We start from the raw sequence: 20,416 nt of genomic DNA, 5'->3' as shown, positions 1-20,416 counted from the left end.
AACTTTAGTAAAGCACTTGACAAGGTCCCCCGTGAGAGACAGATTCAACAAGTCAAACCCATGGGATTCAAGGCAAGTCTGAAAAATGGCTTGGCAATAGAAGTCATCAGATGATGATAGAGGGTTGATTTTGTGATGGATCTCTGTGATTAGTGGGGTCCCATGAGGATCAGTGCTGGGACCCTTGTTGTTTGCCATATACGTGAATGACTTGGTTGTGGAAGGCAAGACCATTAATTTCCCGGATGACACAAAGATTGGAGGAGATGAGAATGTGGAAGATAGTCTCAGACTGCAGAGAGATATTGATTCTTTGATGCAATGGAGTGGGAAATACCAGATGGAATTTAATCCATGCAAATGTGATGTGCTGCATTTTGGGAGTACTACAGAGGCTAGGACATCCACCATGGTCTCAGGAAGTATTGATGAACAGAGGGACTCTGGAGTACAACTCCTCAGATCTTTGATAGTGGAAAGGCAGGCAGATTGTGTGGTTAGGAAGGCAGATAGGATACTACTTTCATTGGCTGGGGCAATGAATGCACAAATAGGGAACTTTTGCTCCAACTTTATGAAACCTTGGTCAGAGCTGGAGTACTGTGTGTAGTTCTGGTCACCAAGAAATGCAAAGGATGCAATAGTGTTGGAGAGGAGATTCAGTGGGCTGTTAACCTGGGATGGAGCAGTGTGATTATGAGGGGAGACTGGAGAATCTGAGTCACTTCTCCCTGCAACAGAGAAGATATGACTGAAGTATGTAAAATTATGGGTATAGATAGAGAAGACTGCAGGAAACTTTTTTTCCTATCAGAAGTAGATAAAGGAGATACAAAGGGAGATTTCTTCACCCAGAGAATAGTAACTACTTGGAATTCACTGCCTGAGAGAATGGTTGAAGTTGATTGCTGAATGTGTTTTATGAATGTCTCAGTAAACACATGAATTGTTAGTCGTATAGGATGTTGGAGCAGGTGCAAGGTGATGGGGTTAATGTGGAAGGGTGCCCATTGGTCAGCATGGATGAGTTGAATCAATGACATTTCCGTACTGTATGATTCAGTGACACAGATTCTTCACAGAGGGATTCTGAAGGGTTTTAGTGAGGGCTGGATTTTGCTATTTAAAAAACTGCCAACGGTTTCTGTCATTACTCCATGAAACTAAGATCAATTTATAGAGTAGCATGTCTACAGTTTCTGTGGAAATCCAGGCATGCTGTTATAAATCTATTCTCTGAAGAAATTTCTATGGCAGCCCACATTAACATAATCTCACTAAACCAGTAAGCTAACACCTTGTATGTTTACAATCCATACTCACTGCTGGCAATTTAAAGATTATTCTCTGTTGCCCAAGGTGTGATTGAGCGTTTAATGGTGTGCATAGGTACCACCGTGGCTTCATAGCCTCTCTGTCCCTAAAATAAATGTGAGATTGGCTGACGTTTGAAACCGATTTCACAGTTCAAGCGATTTGGTAACAACAATTTTTTTTAAAGATTTTAAAATGCCAGCTAAAATTGTGCTTTTTAGTTGACGTCGGTGAGAATGTGTCAAGGTGCTCAGTAACTTGATCGATAACACCACTATGGGTACTTCTGAATCCAATCCCAGACAAAAGACTTAAAATGAACGAGTCCTATCTTTAGTGGATAATTTTCTTCAAGGACAGCAGCGAGTGCTGTCATTTCACTGTCGATCACAATGTGCAGTCTGTCCAACCATAGCTTTATATGTAAATAAAGCTATGGTATCTGCCTAATTTTGCCTAATATATGCATAATTTTCACAGCAAGTCTGATCTGAACTCTGCTGTTCACTTCCATTGTGATCTCCCTCTCACTCACCTGCACAGACTTCACACACCTAAGAAACATCACTTAACTATGGGCTTGACTCATTTTTTTTTGTTGCAGCATTAGTACCTGTCCAAAATTATAATGCTGCTTTATGGATAATGTGGAAAGATGCCATTTAAGTGGATATTCCATTCATTGAAAAGATAGGCAAGAGCTTTGAATAGGCCTTCCTTCAAAACTTTCAAATGTGGATGATCTGTAATTGTTTTCCAGAATATTCAGTTTATATTTTTTAAAATTTGTTTTGTTTGGTAGTTTTATCATGAATTCATCCCTATTATTCTTATTCTTCCTGTTTTTGCATTTAAATCATGTGAAATAAGCTCAGTGCTTACTACCACATGAGTTCTGGACAAAATTGGGCATGCAAGTATGATACAATGCATTGCCAAATACTGTTGCTTCCTCCAGGGAATATTTTTGATTACAATAACGAGTTTATCTTCATACATATTATGTAATGTACATATGCACCAAAATGTTTACTTGTTACACACAAGTACTTGATATAAAAGACTACAGTAGTATACTTAATTTGAATTAAAGGAGACAATAAATAAATAATTACAGATCTCCTCCCGCAAGAAATAAAGGTGGCCTTGTAAAAGTGCATATGCTCCTTTTGTGGTATTAGATCAGTCCATGACGAGGGTAGCAAGAGCCTAATAGTTGTTGGAAAGGAACTGTTCTTGAACCTAGAGGTATTCATTTGGATGTAAAGACACTGCATCAGTAAATGCTGCTTCCTCACTGCTCCAGAGACCCGGGTTTGAATCTGACCTTGGCTGCTGTCTGGCTTGAATTTCTACGGTCTCTCTGAGAAAGTGTGGATTTCTTCCAGGTTCTCTGGTTTCCTCTCACATCCCAAAAATCATGTGTAAAGTTGATTGGTCAATGGAAATTGCATCTTGCCATTTGTTGAAAAGAATTAAAGGAGAATTACTAGGCATATGTAGGAGAGAGTAAGATGCAAGGTTACAGGGAACTAGAGAGGGAGGAATGGAGCTAATGGTATTTCTCCCTTGTGAGTTAGGAGAAATGCAATGGGCCAAATGACCTCTGTCTCTGTTTATATAAAAAAACATGGTTCGTCTCATGTCTGTGGTCAGTAATATGGAACAAAACCAGTGTGAACATGATCAAGTAGACAGTGATGTATTCTATAAATTTCCTACCTTTATCAAATAACACTAGACAACAAATATTTTCAAAAGGTTTAAATCAGGGATTATGGAAGACAACTTCAAGTTGAACACAGATAATTTCAAATTTACTGTATCACGTAGGAAATTGGAGGAAGATTACGTTAAGTTTTATTGAATTTAGAATGTTTAATCGCATAATGATGTGGACACTCGTATACTTGCTACAACTGTAACAGAACGTATCGCAGCTGTTGCGACATTAATGAGACATTTCTGCTGTACTCCATCTTCCTGAAGGCAATAGATGTTGTTGTTAAGTATAAACACACCGAAATGCTGGAGGAACTCAGCCTGGTTTTTTCAGTATCCATAAAATGCAAATATATTTATGGACGTTGAAATGACCGACTGAGTTCCTTCAGCATTTCAGTGTGTTTGTACTACAATCACCGCGCCCTGCAGACTTTCGTCCTTCACCACTACTGTTCAGTACGCTCGCTATGCAATTGCCGGCAGAATGTGTGCATCAATGTGCGTTCATTCGACAAATCATCAGTGTTGTGCACAGCATCTGTATATGTGAACTGTTTTTATAGCCTGTCTGCATCTATCCTGACGAAGCCTGCTGAGGCCTAAGGCAACACTTGCATAGCACCTGCACTGAGTGCCTGCCCGGGCATGCTTGGACTGACCAAAACAGGTGGCTTTCTGGGCAATATAAAAGTAGGCTTAAAATATGACAAGAAATCACAAAAATAAGTTATCTTAAAAAAAACAGTACATGATAGGAAAATTTCAAGGTGATTTTCATACTCCATATAATACACCCAAAACTGTTCAGGAAGAAAAATCTTCATGGTTCAATGTAACTTTCCACTCTGCCATTTTATCAGCTCTCACCTAAAATGAAGGGGACAAAGTACTAGAAGCAAGGTATCCCCCAGTTTCTTGTGCTCACTCTGATATTTAATAAGGTGATGTCTAATCTGATTGTCACCTGTGGTGATTTGTGATAACCTTTCAACCCTTGCTGATTAAGAATCTATCTACCTTTTGAGTTACAAAGGTTTCATTGCCTTTTGAGGAAAGCAGTTTCACAAACCATGACTTTCTGAGAGGAAACGTGCTTTCTCTCTATTTCAGAGCAGGGGCCCTTGTTTTTAAAACACAGCTCCCTTGCGTCTAGATTCTCATACAAGAGGAAGCAGGCTCACCGTCAAGACTGGTTCTGAACCAGCTATTTAAAATGGACTCTTTTATTCATTTCTGAGTTTCAGATGATTTTGAGGTGCTGCTTTTAAATTTTGGTTCCTCACTTAAAAGAAATCTATGAATTATTATCACAAAAAATCTGGAAGAAAATATTTACTGAATTGAGATTCTACATTAATGGAACTGAAATTCTGCAAATGATATGAGAGAAATAATTAGAACGGTAATAAAAATGACAGGTCTGACGCAGGTCACACATTATGAGTAGATTATAATGTAGGAAAATCAGACAGACAACTCCAGAGCAAATTGAAAAATAGGCTTTCAAATTATTGCATTTTTATAAAGAGAGAAGTTGCAATGGAAAATAATGACAAATAAAAGCTGTTCAATCAGTACGAGGGAGCAGACTTTGTGACATAATAGTGAGTGCAAATATTAAAAATGGAGCGCAACATTTTAGTCTCCGTCTGGGATTGTGCTGTGTGATGCACTAACTGAAATCTGGCAGTTAGTCTTCCTGATACATTTTTTTTCTATTGGAATACCATCTTTGTTGATTACATTTTTCATTTTAACTTGGAGGATTCTCCAATTTAATAGGTTTTTGACCCGGAGTGATCATCAAACATTTTGCACTCATTTCAATAGATCCAACAATTGCTTTGCATCAACATGCTGAATTTTGATTTTATGTTATTAAAATAGATATTTGGCATTAGCAATATCTTTAGAAATACTTCTTCCATGTTCCATTGCAAAAAGCAGCGTTCCAAAGTCTTTACAGCAAAGCATAAACATTTATTGCTGTACTTTCCACCTATGCAATAGGTGGTGGTCAAGCAAACAAACACTTGTTATTCAATGTGTAACTGGCAGTTGAACTCTCGACTGACAGAGCAATTTGCATGAATTAAAATAGAATCAGGAAGACATAACATACTGTTATCTAATGCCTTTAAATTGTCGAGTCTGCCTCCAAAGCTGAAAAAAAAGTATTTGTGGTCATGAGGTGGACACAAAGCGGTGCAAAATGTACGATTGGAACGTGAGTGGAATAAAGAAGTGTAAGAAACAATCCCAATCTATTCAGAAGGAAACCACCAGTGAGAATGTTAATTGATTGAAAATGACTGAGCAGGAAAAGGAAGATTAGAGTTTGGTGAAAGAAATGATATGAAAGTAGAACTGTATCTTGAATTATGATTTTTTTCAAAAGAAGTCCAGATGCTTTATCAAAACACTAATTGCATATTGGCTTTATATTAAATAAGAAATCCAAGGTTTTTTTTTGTTTTGATATGTATGGTGAAAAGTATAATGCTTTTATTTCATCACACAAGGCTAAAACATGATAACTTTAATTTTCAGACTATTTAATGTTAGTCCAAATTCTGATGGGCAAGGGCATGTCCACTATGGATTCCACATTAGCTAGACAAGAGATAATATTGTTCCCCATGCCATGCTCTATTTTGACCATTGCTTGGGAAATGAACCTAAGGTAATACCAGGGCTACCAGGTTTTGTTCTTCCCCAACCATTGTTACCTCCTTTACCTCCTCAAGCTTATCCCTTTCTTCTGACCTTACAATTCCTTGAAGATCCTGAATTAATGTCTTCCACTGATCCCCATTATCCCAATCCCAATCCTTTCCCGATCTTCATCACCCCCTGAAGTGCCAGTTGATGAAGTAGACGATGCGGTCAAACAATATTCATGGCTTTTATTAGCAGAAACTTAAGGTACAATAATGAAAGACAATGGGTGCATACACATTTATTCCCAAGGGGAGTGTCGTTAACGGAGGAGATAATGCACAGCCAATGTTAGTACAGCAAGGCTTGCCAAGGGGAGACAGGCAGCTTGGCAGAGATTCACCACACCTTCTAACCCTTGTCAACTTCTCCTCCAATCATTTACCTTGTCCATCAATGCAATCCAATTCTCCGTCAACAGCCACAGGCCATCATCCTCCAAACCTCCAGTCTGTGTCTTGGTCCAAGAACTGAATTTCATTTGTGCCAAAGGTCTTGGATTGTAACTGAAATGTGCGATGGCTCTCGTCGCTGAATAATACCAATGCTCCAACACTCGCGTGCAGATCGATTCTCTGGAATTTCTGGGTAAACTTACTTATGCTGTTTCTGTCCATGGTGCCTGCTGCTTGTTGCTCTATGGAAAGTTACTTCATCAACCCATGCTTCGGTGTAGAGAGGTACAAATTTGACCTCTGCTTAGTCCACAGGTTAAATTATTGGACCAGCAGTCACAGTTCTGAATCAGTGATACAAAAACACGTCTTTGAATACCTCTGTGGAATTAAATCTGCTTTTATTTTAAAAGAAAGGCCCAGTCCTTTCATGGTAAGCACGAAACTAGTGGATTGTGGTTTAAAAACCCAACTGATTCAATGATGACCTTCAGAGAAGGAAATCTGCCAACTTTCCCTGGTCTTGCCTACGTTTTTACACACTTATGACTTATGACTGTTAACTGCCTCTTCAGTTCAGGGTCAATTAGGGATGAATAATAAATGAGTAAATTTGCTTTCATCATATGACTGATTAAAAAGAAAACGCCTTAAAGACGTGTCTTCTGAAGTTTGGTTTCATTTACGTTTTTTTTTACATATAAATAAGATTATTTTTGCATTGTCATTTTCTGCACTTACCTTCTGGAGTGGCCATTCACACAGAACGACCTGCGTTTGGATATTGCCGCGAGTTTAGACTAAACACCTGACGTACGGTACTTATGTTGGCTGGATGTAGGTCAACGTCGCCTATTACGTCGTACTCATTAGACCATTGTTGCCGACTGCCTGCAGTTCAGATTAGATGAGTCACTCATTTCCGTTCTGATCTCTTTACACAGACTGCATTATGGGAATTTGGGAATAATTTCCCGGTATGCAGCAGCCGTGTCAAAGTTTCATCGTGCAAGTCCAATTCCATGCATGAGGTCATGTGTACAAGTGAAACTTTCAGCGCTGGGCCCACTCACCAAATCGACTTTATTTTGCAGCACATCACCTGTTTAATGAGATTCCAGGCATAGAGAGGTCTGTGGGCCAAAATGAGTGAGGGAAGCTAAAAACTTGGTGATATTGGTGGGCAAATGCTTCACATCCAACCTTTTAACTTAACCACATCGAAAGCTCTTAAAACATCCATAGGAATTTGAAGGATATCACAAACTGCCAATTTATTTGGAGATTTTCTCAGCTGTACCGAACTTCAGACAGCATTTGGAAATTGAACATTCTGATGGATCTTTAAAAACACAGTGGGGACAAAAATATCTATTTGCTTATATTATTTAGTACAATTAAAATTATAATTCCCATTCATTTAGAATTCAAAGGATTTAGGAATTGTTTTGTAAGTACATTATTAGATTAACAATTAGATCAATTCTCACAGACAGCATCGTGTTCCATGCACCATGAGTAATGAGGGTTCGTAAAAATACATTTTAGCTGAAAACATCTGCATACTTGAAGATAGATGTGAAACTTGTAGAGGAGCTTCATGGCTTTGAAATGTTTCATGGACTGTCAGAAAGACAATAGAATAAATGGTAATAATAATCCCTATTCAGGTGTTGTCAATGCAGCTGTAATGCAAGTCATTCAAGCCTTTCTAATGGTGTCTTGTATTTCTGTGTCTAGTATCTTAATAGTACTGTAATGATGTAAAAGCAATTTTGTGTTATTTAAGGAATAATAGTGAGACAATAAATGGGCTCCAAGCCACTAAAGTGAATCCAACAATGAGGAAACCTCACAAAAAGGCAATGCTCAGGTAGTTTATTTACATGTCAATCCTTACTATTGTCTTCTTGTATGACTAAAGTGGCCCAAAACCAAACTGTACGTGATCAATAAAGTCTTGCATGTGCTGCGCCCGGATCCTTTACATATTGAACACAATGCCTAAGCACAACAGGATTAGCCTTGCAGGTAATGCATGAGGAAAGGCCTTTCCTCTGCTGTCTTGACTATTGCAGGATGAGATCCAGTTGAAGGTGGTGGCTGAAGGGTAGTTGGGTATGCTTGGTGATAAGATAAGCAAAGGAGATTTCATTCTAAGATTGGTACCAACATTAGTTTTGGAGATGATCTATTTCTTCTAACATCTCAAAGTGCCCAACTCTCAGTTTACCATTAAACCTTTACCTTAGAGATAGCCTGTGGACGGATACTCCATGAGGTATAATTTTGTGCAGGAGCTTCTAAATAGAAAATATTTCAGAGAAATGGAAATGATTATGAAGCAGAAAGGGATCTGTTCAGTAAAACCTGAGGCGGTAACTAAAATGCAGCAGCAATAGATCACCAAAAAATCATACTAGTGGCTGATATTCAAAAGGCAAGCAAATTCATGAGACACAATTTCACATGCACAAAGCCATGCTAATTTAACATCTGGTGAGCTTAACGTCAGTTGTGGGAAGCTTACTGAGGGGATTCTGAGACAGGATATACACGCATTTGGAAAATCTGGGCCTGTTTGGAGATAATCAACATAGGTTTGTGCACTTTTGAAGAGGTGACCAAGAAGGTTGCTGAGAGCAGGACCGTAGATGTTGTCTACATGGACTTTTATGAGGCCTTTGACAAAGTCCACATGGTAGGCTAGCCTGGAAGGTCAGATTGCATGGGATCCAGGGTGAGCTGCCAATTAGATAGCGAATTGGCTTGATATTAGGTGAGTAAGGGTGGTAGTTGTTACCCAGATTGAAAGCCTGTGATCATTGGTATGTCACAGGGATCAATGCTGTGTCCACCATTGTTTATCATCTATATTAATGACTTGGACGTCAATGTAGTTAGCATGGTTAGTATGTTTGTAGATGGCAACAAAATGTGTTGTAAAATAGATACTGATGAAGGTTATCTAAATTACAACAGGGTAAGCTACTCAAGACTGAAGTGGAAGGAACTTTCTTCACTCATGAGGCAATGAATCTGTGAAATAAACCATCACATAGTCTTCTAAATATATTTAAGGAGGTAGATTCCTAGACACAAAAAGTGTAGAGGTATAGAGGGGACACATGGGATTAAAGTAAAGGATGACCAGTAGGTAGGTCAGAACAGTTTTGGAGTGGAATGACTAACCAGCTCCTCTTCATCCCTGTTCTTCACTCTGCTGCTGGAAAGAAAGCTGAGAATTAAATGAATCTGTTGAATAAGTAATACTCTTCTCACCCCTCAAATACATTAAAGGTGGTTTTCAGGCTAACAGCTAGAATTGTATCTAGGTTAACATGTCTATGGTTCAGTTTCTCCCAATTTGTTAAGAAAGCATATAAACTGCTGGTATGTACATAGATGGGAATTGAAAAATGCAAATTTTACATAACCTTGAGGATATACAGTAAATAGGAAATTAGAAATTGTTGAACTTAGAGTTCTTTAAAGCCAAACTGACAAGGTTACTGCTTTGAAATCTGATAGACCTGTTGTTTATTTATATAAAAATGTTTACTGAGAGATCAGGACTTTTGAGTAAAATGCTACAGGAAGCATCGTACTCACTCATTTTCAGAATGCAGAGCGTTGCTCTGTACGTATGGCCAGGAAAGTCCTTTCATTCCAAAGTTGTCCAAGGGCTCTATTCTCTTTCTTTCCCCAGTGAACAATTTGGGGGATGATGAGGAATTGACAACATCAACAGACAGCGATGAGGAAGTGATCAAACAGTTTGAATTCTCTGTGTCAAGGTCGCAGAGTTTCCAGTCGACAGTGTCAGAGAAGGTGACGCAGGCGGGTTTAGAGCGTAGGCAGAAATTTAACCATTTACCCTCAAACCACGAAGAATTCAGCACAGAGGCCTCTGAAGTTGAAGGTATCGTGCATGGCTTGTAATTTGATCACACAGCCACACAATTTTCTGCACATTTTTCTGGTTTCTTTTGCAGCTTGCAACCTTGAATGTATTTTTTTTTGGTTATTCCTATATTTTTTGGTAAAGACCCCACCTAATTTGACAAAAAGGTCTGAAAGTTAAAGGGTAGGTTGCATGAAATATAACTAATAATATTAAATTGCAAGAGCAACTCAGTCCTTTTTTTAATGTAAGGTAACTAGTTCTGCTGTCAAAACGCATTGTCTTGAGAGGGAAGAACCCAACGGAATGATTGGTGCTTCATGCAAATAGTATAAAGCAAACTTTTATTGACTTTCATTCTCCATGTTTTTTTGTGAGCTGTGAGTGATTAAGTTGTCTTCTTACATATGTTAGTGTTCACGTTGCTGTTTACTGACCTCTCCCCTCTTGAAGCTTTAAAAAATATTGTCCGCATTTACTTGTGTAGACACTGATAACCAGCATCAGTTTAGCTTACAAGATCATTATTCTCACAAAGAAGATGAGTTCTCTTTGAGCTCTGGCTCTGGATTCGAGGATGGAAGTGACCATCAAAAGACCTCGGATGAATCTGCTGGAATTCCAGCCAATGAATATGGGGTACAGCATGTAGAGAGGGGAATTCCGGATCAAGAGATCAACTTTCAAGACACCTATGAAGGAAAGGACCAGACTGACAGTTCGTCAACCTGGAGCCCAGAGGTATTGCTTTAAAATTCAATTCTATTTCTTTTGGGGGAATAATTATCCAGTAAAGCCCCTGGTATCCGGAATTTGAGCGATGGGCAGCCTCAAGCAACCAGCAAAAAAAAAACACAAGTTTAAAATTGGCACGCCTCTCTGTTGGCTCACCAATCTACCAATTGCGCACCCCTTAAACAACAACCAGGCTCTTAAAATCTACTTGTGATGGTAAGTACAGTATAGTATTTTTGGTTTTTGTCTTTTGAACAGTTTATGGTTAATGCAGATGTATTAGTTGGGCAGTGTAAAAAAAAGTCTGAAGCAACTGGAAAATACACTTATCCATCATCTACCAATCCCCATAGGTGCTGGATACCAGGGGTTTAACTTTTCTTTCAACACTTTTATTATTTGGACAATGGAAATTGGACTGTTGCATTAACTTAATTAGCTCTAATTCAGTGTGTAGTTTAATAATAAGTTATTTCTTGTTTTTCTTCACCCTGAAAACATTGGGTGCATATTTGCATACATGAAATCAATATTAAAGGAGAAGGTACCATTCCCTGGGAGTCTGTCACGCCATTGCCAGTTGGGGATTATGAAACTGTGCTGGAATTTCAACCATCAGCACCTTTACCCCTCCATTTTCAGATTGGTTTAGAACTATGTTTCATGCAAAAATGGACTGTGAAACAAAGTTTTTAAAAAAATTTAAATTTAGACAGACAGCATGATAACAAGCTCTTTTGGCCCATGAGCCCATGTCGCCCAATTACACCAAATTGACCTATAACCCCCCCTGCTACATTTTGAATGAAGAGAAGAAATTGGAGCACCCCAAGGTAACCTGACACGGGGAGAGCATGCAAACTCTTTACAGAGAGTGTGAACCCTGGTTCCGATCGTTGGTACTGTAACAGTGTTGCGCTAACTGCTCCACCCCCAAAAATTAGGAATCCTCCTCAGAAAGTGTGAATTCCAAATATTCCATTTCCCTTACTTTGGCAAAATTATGTCAAGTTCATTGTGCCCATATTAACATTTGTATGTAGTCAATATAGTCCTCCAGGTGAAGTAGGGCATACTAAGATGGGTTTCCCCCCCTATTCAATGAGGGATGGAGACATATCCATAAAATGCTAGAAAGTTATTTGTAAATGTGTTTTCCTGTTGTCAAAATATTGACCAAGGTTTTGCTTCAACACAGTAGTACTTAGCGCTATTGCTGTTGGTGGGGCATAACAAGGAGCACAGTTAAAGAGGAGTTCACTTCAGAGAACACTGCAGTGTAGATGGGGTCTGCATCCTCTGCACTCTCACTAGGGGTTTACAAACTGGGGCTGCTCGGGGCCCGTGTTTCCTACCTGTGTAGCAGGCTCCTGCAGCCCCTTACACACTGGGATCTAAATTGGCCAGTTGAACGGCAACTGACCAATTTAAAGGCGATCCCGCCTCTTTGGTGAGGTGTGTGTGTGCTGGAAGTCATCGGTATCCCTGCCGGATGCCGCTAAAACTGATCTATATTCATTTTATGGACATGTGATGATTATTACAGTGACTTAACCTGAGCTGCTCACTCTCCATACACGAACCTCCCACCAACGTGTCATTGATGCCGTGCACGCAAGCACTGACATGATCTTCCACCTGGGCAATCAAATTGAGCAGCAGCAGGTATACAGTACATCTACATGGGTTTAGTAATCCACCTCCAAGGTGGTTTGCCAGAGGCTTACAAGAGACTTCCCCACTTGATTGGTACTTCATCAATTGCTCCTAGCATTCATTCCCTCTACCACCTGCACACTAAGGCTGCAGTGTGCCATGTTCTAAATGCACTGATGTTACTCTCCTCAGCTACTCTGACAGTGACGACCACCCCTCCCCACAGCCAACAGCCTCGGCACCAAGTGCATTGGTAGTAGGCACCAGCTGGAGGTCCCCCTCCATATTACTAAAATACATACCATGTATTACATCATTCCTTCATCACTTAATGAGGCTAAATACTGGAATGTCCTTCCCAACAACAGTGTCAGAATGTTCACCAGAAGTAATGTAGTGGTTTGTGAAGGTGGCTCACTGGAACTGGAAGTAAGGACACAGAAGGATAGGGAAACAGAGAAAGATAAAGGGTAGGGAGCTGCGTGAAAGGAGACAAAGGGGTAGGAGAAGGGAGAGAGAGATGCAGTGGTGGTGGTGGTGGGGGTGGGTGCTAATGGAAACCTGAGAAGTGGCTGTTGATACCATCTGGTTGGAGGATGCCCAGACGGAATATGAGGTATTATCCTCCAATTTGTGGGTGGTCTCAGTATGGCAGTGCATGAGACCATGGACAGATGCCGGAAATGACCTCCCACATTAGGTAACCTCAAGGAAGTTTGAAATTGGGTGGCATACCCTGGAGGCTTTTTCTAAGAGTCTAGACAAAACAGACTTGTTTATTGTACAGTAAACTCCCCAGTATTCGGCACCTATGGAGATGAGTAGATGCCAGATAAGTGAACTTGCCAGTTGTTTGAGATTGAGTGTTGCGTGGATTGGAAAATTAACCACTAGAGGAAACCAATTTTAAAATTTTGTATTTTTTTTACCTATTTACTTCCCTCGATTTTTTGTTTTTGGTTTTTTTTTTGCCTGTTGCTTGAGGTTGTGGTTGCTTGAATTCCAGATCACCGGGATGTTACTGTAATTTGGTTTTCATAATTATGTTATTACATTTCTTGACTTAAGGATGTAATATTCATTTATTGACATTACTATCAATGGAATTATTATTGTTTGAATTTTACTGTTAATAATATTGCTTAAATATATATAAAATATTTTTAAGGATGTGATTTACCTGTATGGCCTGTCAATTACAGGTGCCAGCTCCAAGGCATATGCAGTCTCTTCTCACCATACCCTATGGTTAGACCCAAGGAAATGATTCTTTCTCTCTATCTCTACTACTTCATTCCTTAAAATATTCATTCATTATTCAAAATGAGACACCATTTGGCCTGTTGCACTTGTTCGTTGCAAAAGCAAATTGAGTTAGTTTGCCTCAATTCCATTCTTAACCTGTTGCAACTGGCATGCTAACTTGCCACTTCCTCTGTGCCAAATGGAGACTACTTGTAACCTGTTGCCCAACGATGGCATCAGATCTCCATTGTACTAATGGGAAAACTGACTGGCTAATTGGAAATGATTGAGAAACTCCAAATTTCAGCACAGTTCAGATGTGTGGACATTACGCGACCTCTGTTTAAAACCTGTATTCAATTAACATCCTCCTCTTTTTTTAACATCAAGCAATATTATGTCCTGATCTATGCCTCTGGCTTCAAAGAAAGGGGCTGGGGAATAAATCTGTGTGAGAACTAGTGAACAAAGTATTGCTTAATCTATTAGTTCTAAAATGTGTTGGGAAGCTATGTAACTCAATACACTGGATTAGCTGTTCTGATTTTTGTGTGATATTTGATCACAATGAGTTTTTCCTTCTGTCAAGCACCCTTCATGTTTTCAATGCCTTGATTTGGTAACTGGATGCTATACTGAGGCATGGTTTCAAGGCTCCAAGTTAATTACTTTGATAAATCTATTTATAGGGACTGATTCTTGATCCTTACTGTGGAAGCAACACAAAGGGTGAATTCTTCAACTTTAAATACCAAAAAGCACCTTGATCCTGCATCAAGGGAATAAACAATGGCAAATTGGACCCTGCTGGAGAAGCATCATTCTGTGATTGAGGCATTAAGCATGCTACACTGGGGTGGAGGATGAAGTTAGTGTTGTTGATCTGTGACTTAGAATGCTGGATCCCTCTGCTTAAGTGGGTTTTGAGTTGAAGCCCAAAGAAAACGAAATGAAGGCTTGCTCTCATCAATTGTCACAAGAGACATGAGAACAAGTTTCAAATATATCTTAGATTTTATCTCTTTACAAGATACTCCACAGTGTTTCAAGGCCTTTCTGTGCATTTCTGTTCCAGTTCATTGTCATGGAGTCGTAAATCTGTACAGCATGGAAAAAAATCCCTTCAGCCCAACTTATCTATATTGACCATGTGGCTTCTCTGAGTGGGCCCCATTTGCCTGTATTTGTCATGTCTCCCTCTAAATCTTCTGTGTCCATTATTCTCAGATTGTACCCCCTTTGTGCTAGTTGATAGCACTCTGATTTCTAACTCAGGAGATTGAGCCAGAAAACCTTGGCTGATGTTCTGGAGCAGTGCTGACAGATAATTGCACTCATTTCTTTTGGATAAGGCATTAGCCAAGACTTTTCTCAGCTCTTGCAAATGGGTGTAAAATAACGTGTCATTTTATGGTTTTTCTAGAGGAGTTCAGGCTTTATTCCTGATGATCAGGCCAATTTTATGACTCCATTGACATGACTCTCTACTCAATGGGGAGAATGTGCTCAGAAAGCTGAATGGTCTTAGGGTGGATGTCTCTGAACTAGAAGGATTGCACCCTCAGGTCCTGAAAGAGGAAGCGTTAGAGATTGTGGAGGCATTGGTAATGATTTTTCAGGAATCATTAGATTCTGGCATAGTCCCGGAGGACTGGAAAATCGCAGATGTCACCCCACTATTAAAGATGGGAGGAAGGCTGCAGAAAGGGATTTATAGACCCATTAGCCTGACATCAGTGGTTGGGAAGACGTTGGAACCAATTGTAAAGGAAAAGGCAATGGAGTACTTGGAGGCACATGACAGAATAGGCCAAAACCAACATGATTTTCTTTCTTAAGGGAAATTCTTGCTTGTCGAACCTATTGGAATTCTTTCAGGAAGTGACAAGCAGGCTGGTTAAGGGAGATGCAATGGATGTTGTATATTACCTTTTTTAGAAGGCATTTGACAAGGTGCTGCATGTGAGGCTACTTAACAGGATGAGAGCCCATGGTATAACAGGAAACAGTCTAGCATGGGTAGATCATTGCTGATTGGCAGGAAGCAGTGAGTTGGAATACAAGGATCATATTCTGATTGGTTGCCAGATGCTAGTGGTGTTCCATTGGGGTCATGTTAGGGCCGCTTCTTTTTAAGCTGTATATTAATGATTTGGATTATGGAATGAATGGCTTTGTGGCTAAATTTGCAGATGATACAAAGGTAGGTGGAGGAACAGGTGGTGTAGAGAAAACACGGAAGGTGCAGAAGGACTTGGATTAGGAGAATGGGCAGAAAAGTAGCAAATTAAATAGAATGTTGGAAAGTGTACAGTCATGCTCTTTGATAGAAAAAATAGAAGGGCAAACTATTTTTTAAATACAGAGGAAATTGAAAATACCCACATGCAAAGTGACCTGGGAGCCCTCATGCAGGATAGCCTGAATGTAAACTTCCATGTTGAGGTGGTGGTGAATAAGGCAAATGCAATGCTGACATTCATTTTGAGAGGAATAGAATATAAGAGCTGAGATGTGATGTTGAGGGTTTATAAGGCAATAATGGGCTCCTTATTTAAGAAAAGATGTTCTGAATTTGGAGAGACATCAAAGGTTATGCTGAGAAGGCCAGGCAGTGGTGCCGAGTAAGAAAATGGATTTCATATTTTATAATGCTTGGTAATAATGGGGCAAAAATTTTAAATACAAACTCAATGCAGCTATGTATGTTTGATTATATCCATGTAATAAATGTGGGGACAATGTGGATACTGCTTTGTAAATGAGATGTAAATCAACCCAAAGACTTTAATCATCTGTAGGAGGCAGAAGGCAGGCTTACAGCCCCTCCGCGGCCAGAAACACCGAAACCAATTTCAAAATGTGGAGATCTCTACATCATTTTCAATTACAAACCCACCGACCACAAACTGGACGTTACGGTAATTGCTGCTAAAGACATCCCGGCTAAGGACAGGAGTGGTGCTAGTTCATGGCAGGTGCATGCGGTCCTCCTCCCTAGCAAGAAGCAACGTGCCAAAACCAGCAACCAGCGTGGACCAATTCCTGTCTTCAATGAGACCTTCCGGTTTCACAAGTTGTTGCCGGAGGATCTCCGTTATTCTGCTCTCCGGTTCCGTCTGTATGCAGTGAAGAAGATAAACCGGGTGAGAATGATGGGAGAGAAGCTGTTTTACCTCAAGAATCTGAATCAAGAAGGGGAAATGGAAGTATCCCTACTCCTCGAGCCCAGGAGTAACCTAAGTGTAAGTACAGTTATAATAAATGACTGAAACTTCCGCATTGGTGAAACTTAATCAGAGATCATTTGCAACAGTGAATCACACAACAACAGAGGAGGCCCATTGGGCCCACCGTGGGTGTGTCAACTCTTTGAATGAGGCATCCCACCTCTCCACCCTTTTCCTGTAGCCCATCAGATCTTTCTTCCTCAAGCATTTGTCCAGGTACCTTTTGCTGGTTCCCATCGAGTCTGCTTCCAGTATCCTTTTCAAGCAGTGCATGCCACATAGCTAAACACAATCTGGAGGAACTCGATGGGTTAAGCAGCATTAATGGGAGAAAGAGAATGGTCAACTTTTGAGCTGATGAAAGGTTCCAGCTCAAAATGTTGATCTAATAGTATGAGCCACAACTACCTAAAATTGGAGGATCTTTAAATTATGGAATTGTGTCCTGCCAAGTAGGAGAAAGAGAAGGGAAGGATAAGTGGGGGACGGAAGGGGTATCAGGTTAAACTTAAAAACTACATCTTGAACTTTTCACTACAAATTTATTCAGTATTGGTATATGATTAAAATGTTATTGTCTGATTAAAAGTTTTGCAGAGAAATAGAACCATGTTAAATAAATAGGACAATTATCCTCTAACAAGAAACAGAAAGTGATGAATCATTACACCTGCTTATTGGAAGGATTAGCAATTTTACACAATAAAATTGGGAAGCTGATTTAGTTTCCAGTGAAAATTACAGCAAAGGTATTTTTTTATTTTAAAATGGGCTGTGCTGAACGTTTTTCTAACAGGCCCAAGTCAAAATGGTATTAGTTGCTTGTTATACTTTCATATTTCCATGTAGCACTTGATCAGTGTTCATTTTATGACTTGGTTGTAGTGATTCGGCAGCATCATAGAACATTACAGCACAGAAAAAGGCCCCTTCGGCCCTTCTAGTCTGTGCTGAACCATATTTTTTGCCAAGTCCCACTGTCCTGCACCCAGTCCAATAGCCCTCCATACCTCTCTCATCCATCTACCTGTCCATATTCTTCTTCAATGTTAAAATTGAAGCCACATTCACCATCTCAGCTCACAGCTTGTTCACACCCACACCGCTCTCTGTGGAAAAAGTTCCTCCTCATGTTCCCTCTAAACTTTTCCCCTTCCAACCTTAACCCGTGTCCTCCATCAATGAATGAGATTCCCTTTTCCCCACAAGCATTATTTTTCTCTTGGCAACTGAAGTTTGTAATGTTCAAAATGAAGTTCAATCAAAATTGTATATGGAAAAGATATGAAATGAGGTAACAGTACCCATAAAATTGTCTTTTGTTCTTTCCAAAGCTTTGACTGAAAGGCTTCAGTTTCTTCCAAATATCTTGACCTGAGCTTAATACTTTTACCACAAAAATGCAATTGTTGGATGGACTAAGTGTATATAATGTACCCGTTTATTCCTGCTGGACTGCTGGGATATTTTTCGTCCACTTTCTACAGTCTGTGCTCAGTTGTTTTTCAAATGATTCGACAGAAAAGCTGGGGATCATATTTCAAAAGATCATTCTCGTACGGAACATTGAAGTTTTATGTCAGCAATGTCTGACAGTGAGGAAACCTTACAGACTGTACAGATTAAGTAACTTGTAGAGGTTCAATTTTGTGGATCTTAAATATGAGGTAGCATTTTATGCAGAATTTTCATTCTCATTTGGATAATTTTGAAGTTTCAAATTTCAGTTTAATTTGATGCTATCCACACTTTGACAGTCCAAAGATAAACATTCCACCTACTGACACTTGTGTGTGAGAGAAATAATCACAAAGAGTACCCATTGTTATCCTAATTTGAGTAATTTTGAAAGTAAACCAAATCCCTGAGGGATATGAATGTGGATAGGTCAGGAAGGTGGGTAAATAGAATGAGTGAAACTTCCCCCCCCCCCACCCCTCCCCACCCCACCTTCCCATTCAGGTGAGAAACAAACTGCATAGATTAATGAAGTGAGACAGAGAGGGAATGCAGCAGATTACCAGCCTGAAGGTAGGAATAACCTGGACTCAGAATAGCAGTAAATTAAGTTTAGACGAGTAGTTGATAACACTGAACATCAAATCTTTTCAAGAGGGTTGTTTCCTGCAAAAAAAAGGGGGATTATGATGGACAAATTCAAAAGATAATTTCAGATTTGGTGTTTCACTTTGGAAGTTGGGGAAACATTTCATTAACGTCTATTGAATTTAGAATGTTTAATCACATAATGATGCATTATTTCAACTGGCCAAAAAATGTTTTGCCGCTGATTTTCATTTGCAATCAGCATCTGATGCCTCTCCTGCCAATGTCCACCAATAGTTGACCGGCGTCGATGGATTCTAATTGCTCTGCTACCCCTTATCCACGGTCGCAATGTCCCAGTGAAACCTTTCACCATGTTCGTCATTGACTGCACCAAGATCAGCAGGAGGGAGGGCAGTGCGAATGTTCAATGGCATGTTGCGCTTCATGGTTTTGCGTGCTTGAAGTAGACTTAAATTATTAAAGGAAATCACAATAATTGTTTATAATCTAAAGGAACGGAGTGCGATAAGAAATTTTTAGGGTGATTTTCATGATCAGTAGCCCAAAACACACTCAAAAATGTTCAGGAAGCAAAATTATTGTTGCCCAGTGTAATCAGGGGTGGAGGGTTTGATGAGAGAGGAGGAAAAGTAGAGCACCATTGCAGATTCCAGTTCACCACAAATTATGCTGGAAAATGGCATTGCAGACTCTGCAGTTTCCTTTTGTCAGTGTCTACCAGGGCCTGCAGGTGAAAATGAAATGGAGAGAGAGAGAGAGAGAGAGAAAGCCCAAAGAAAGCAGTGAGGAAGGAGGGAATATGATAACTCACCCTGAGAGCAGGGGAGGTTGAAACAAGAGGACACAAGTTGAGGGTAAAGGGGTAAAATTTTAGGAGAAACGTTAAAGGATGCTTCTTTCACTCAGAGTGGTGGCTGAATGGAATAATCTTCCGGAGGAAATAGTTGAGGCAGAGTCAATTCTTTCATTTAATAGGAGGCTGGATATATACATAGATAAAAGGGGGTTGGAGGATTATGGGCCCAGAATAGGCGGGGGGATCTCGCGGAGTTGTTTGAGTGAACCGGCGTGGACTTGAAGGGCCGAGAAGGCCTGTTTCCATGCCATAAACTGTTATATGGTTATATGTACCACATGATTTTGCTTTGGATTCTCCCTACCATCTTTTGCAAGTGCCTTATATTTTTAGTCAGGGAATATATCTTTGGCAGTTGTGCTGCATTGAACAGAGTGACGCCATTGCATCAGAATCAGAATTCATTGTCACGAGCAAGTCACGAAATTCGGGGTCTTGTGGCAGCATTGCAGTGCAAACATTCATATTATAACCATCTTACGACATCACTATAAATAAAAATAGTAATGTACAGAAAGTAAGGCCATGTCTTTGGTTCAATATCATTCAGGAATCTGATGGCAGTGGG

At 39.8% G+C, this 20,416-nt stretch overlaps 1 protein-coding gene across 6 annotated transcripts in view; it reads left to right on the top strand.

Annotated features, from left to right (window-relative positions):
- The window catches only part of LOC138753363 (synaptotagmin-16-like), a 70,574-nt gene that overhangs the window by 18,504 nt on the left and 31,654 nt on the right, over positions 1 to 20,416 (top strand). For 3 of the 6 annotated variants that reach the window (XM_069916259.1, XM_069916257.1, XM_069916258.1), the window contains 2 exons: positions 10,544 to 10,797; positions 16,494 to 16,937. In XM_069916259.1, coding sequence (XP_069772360.1) covers positions 10,544 to 10,797; positions 16,494 to 16,937 — 698 coding nt within the window. Of the gene's footprint in view, positions 1 to 9,861; positions 10,075 to 10,543; positions 10,798 to 16,493; positions 16,938 to 20,416 lie in introns of all 6 variants that reach the window. The other 3 variants (XM_069916262.1, XM_069916261.1, XM_069916260.1) reach the window with 3 other exon arrangements.

This window comes from Narcine bancroftii, chromosome 2, assembly GCF_036971445.1.
Source record: "Narcine bancroftii isolate sNarBan1 chromosome 2, sNarBan1.hap1, whole genome shotgun sequence".
In the NCBI taxonomy this organism is placed as follows: domain Eukaryota; kingdom Metazoa; phylum Chordata; class Chondrichthyes; order Torpediniformes; family Narcinidae; genus Narcine; species Narcine bancroftii.
This window is presented reverse-complemented; position numbering and strand designations above follow the sequence as displayed.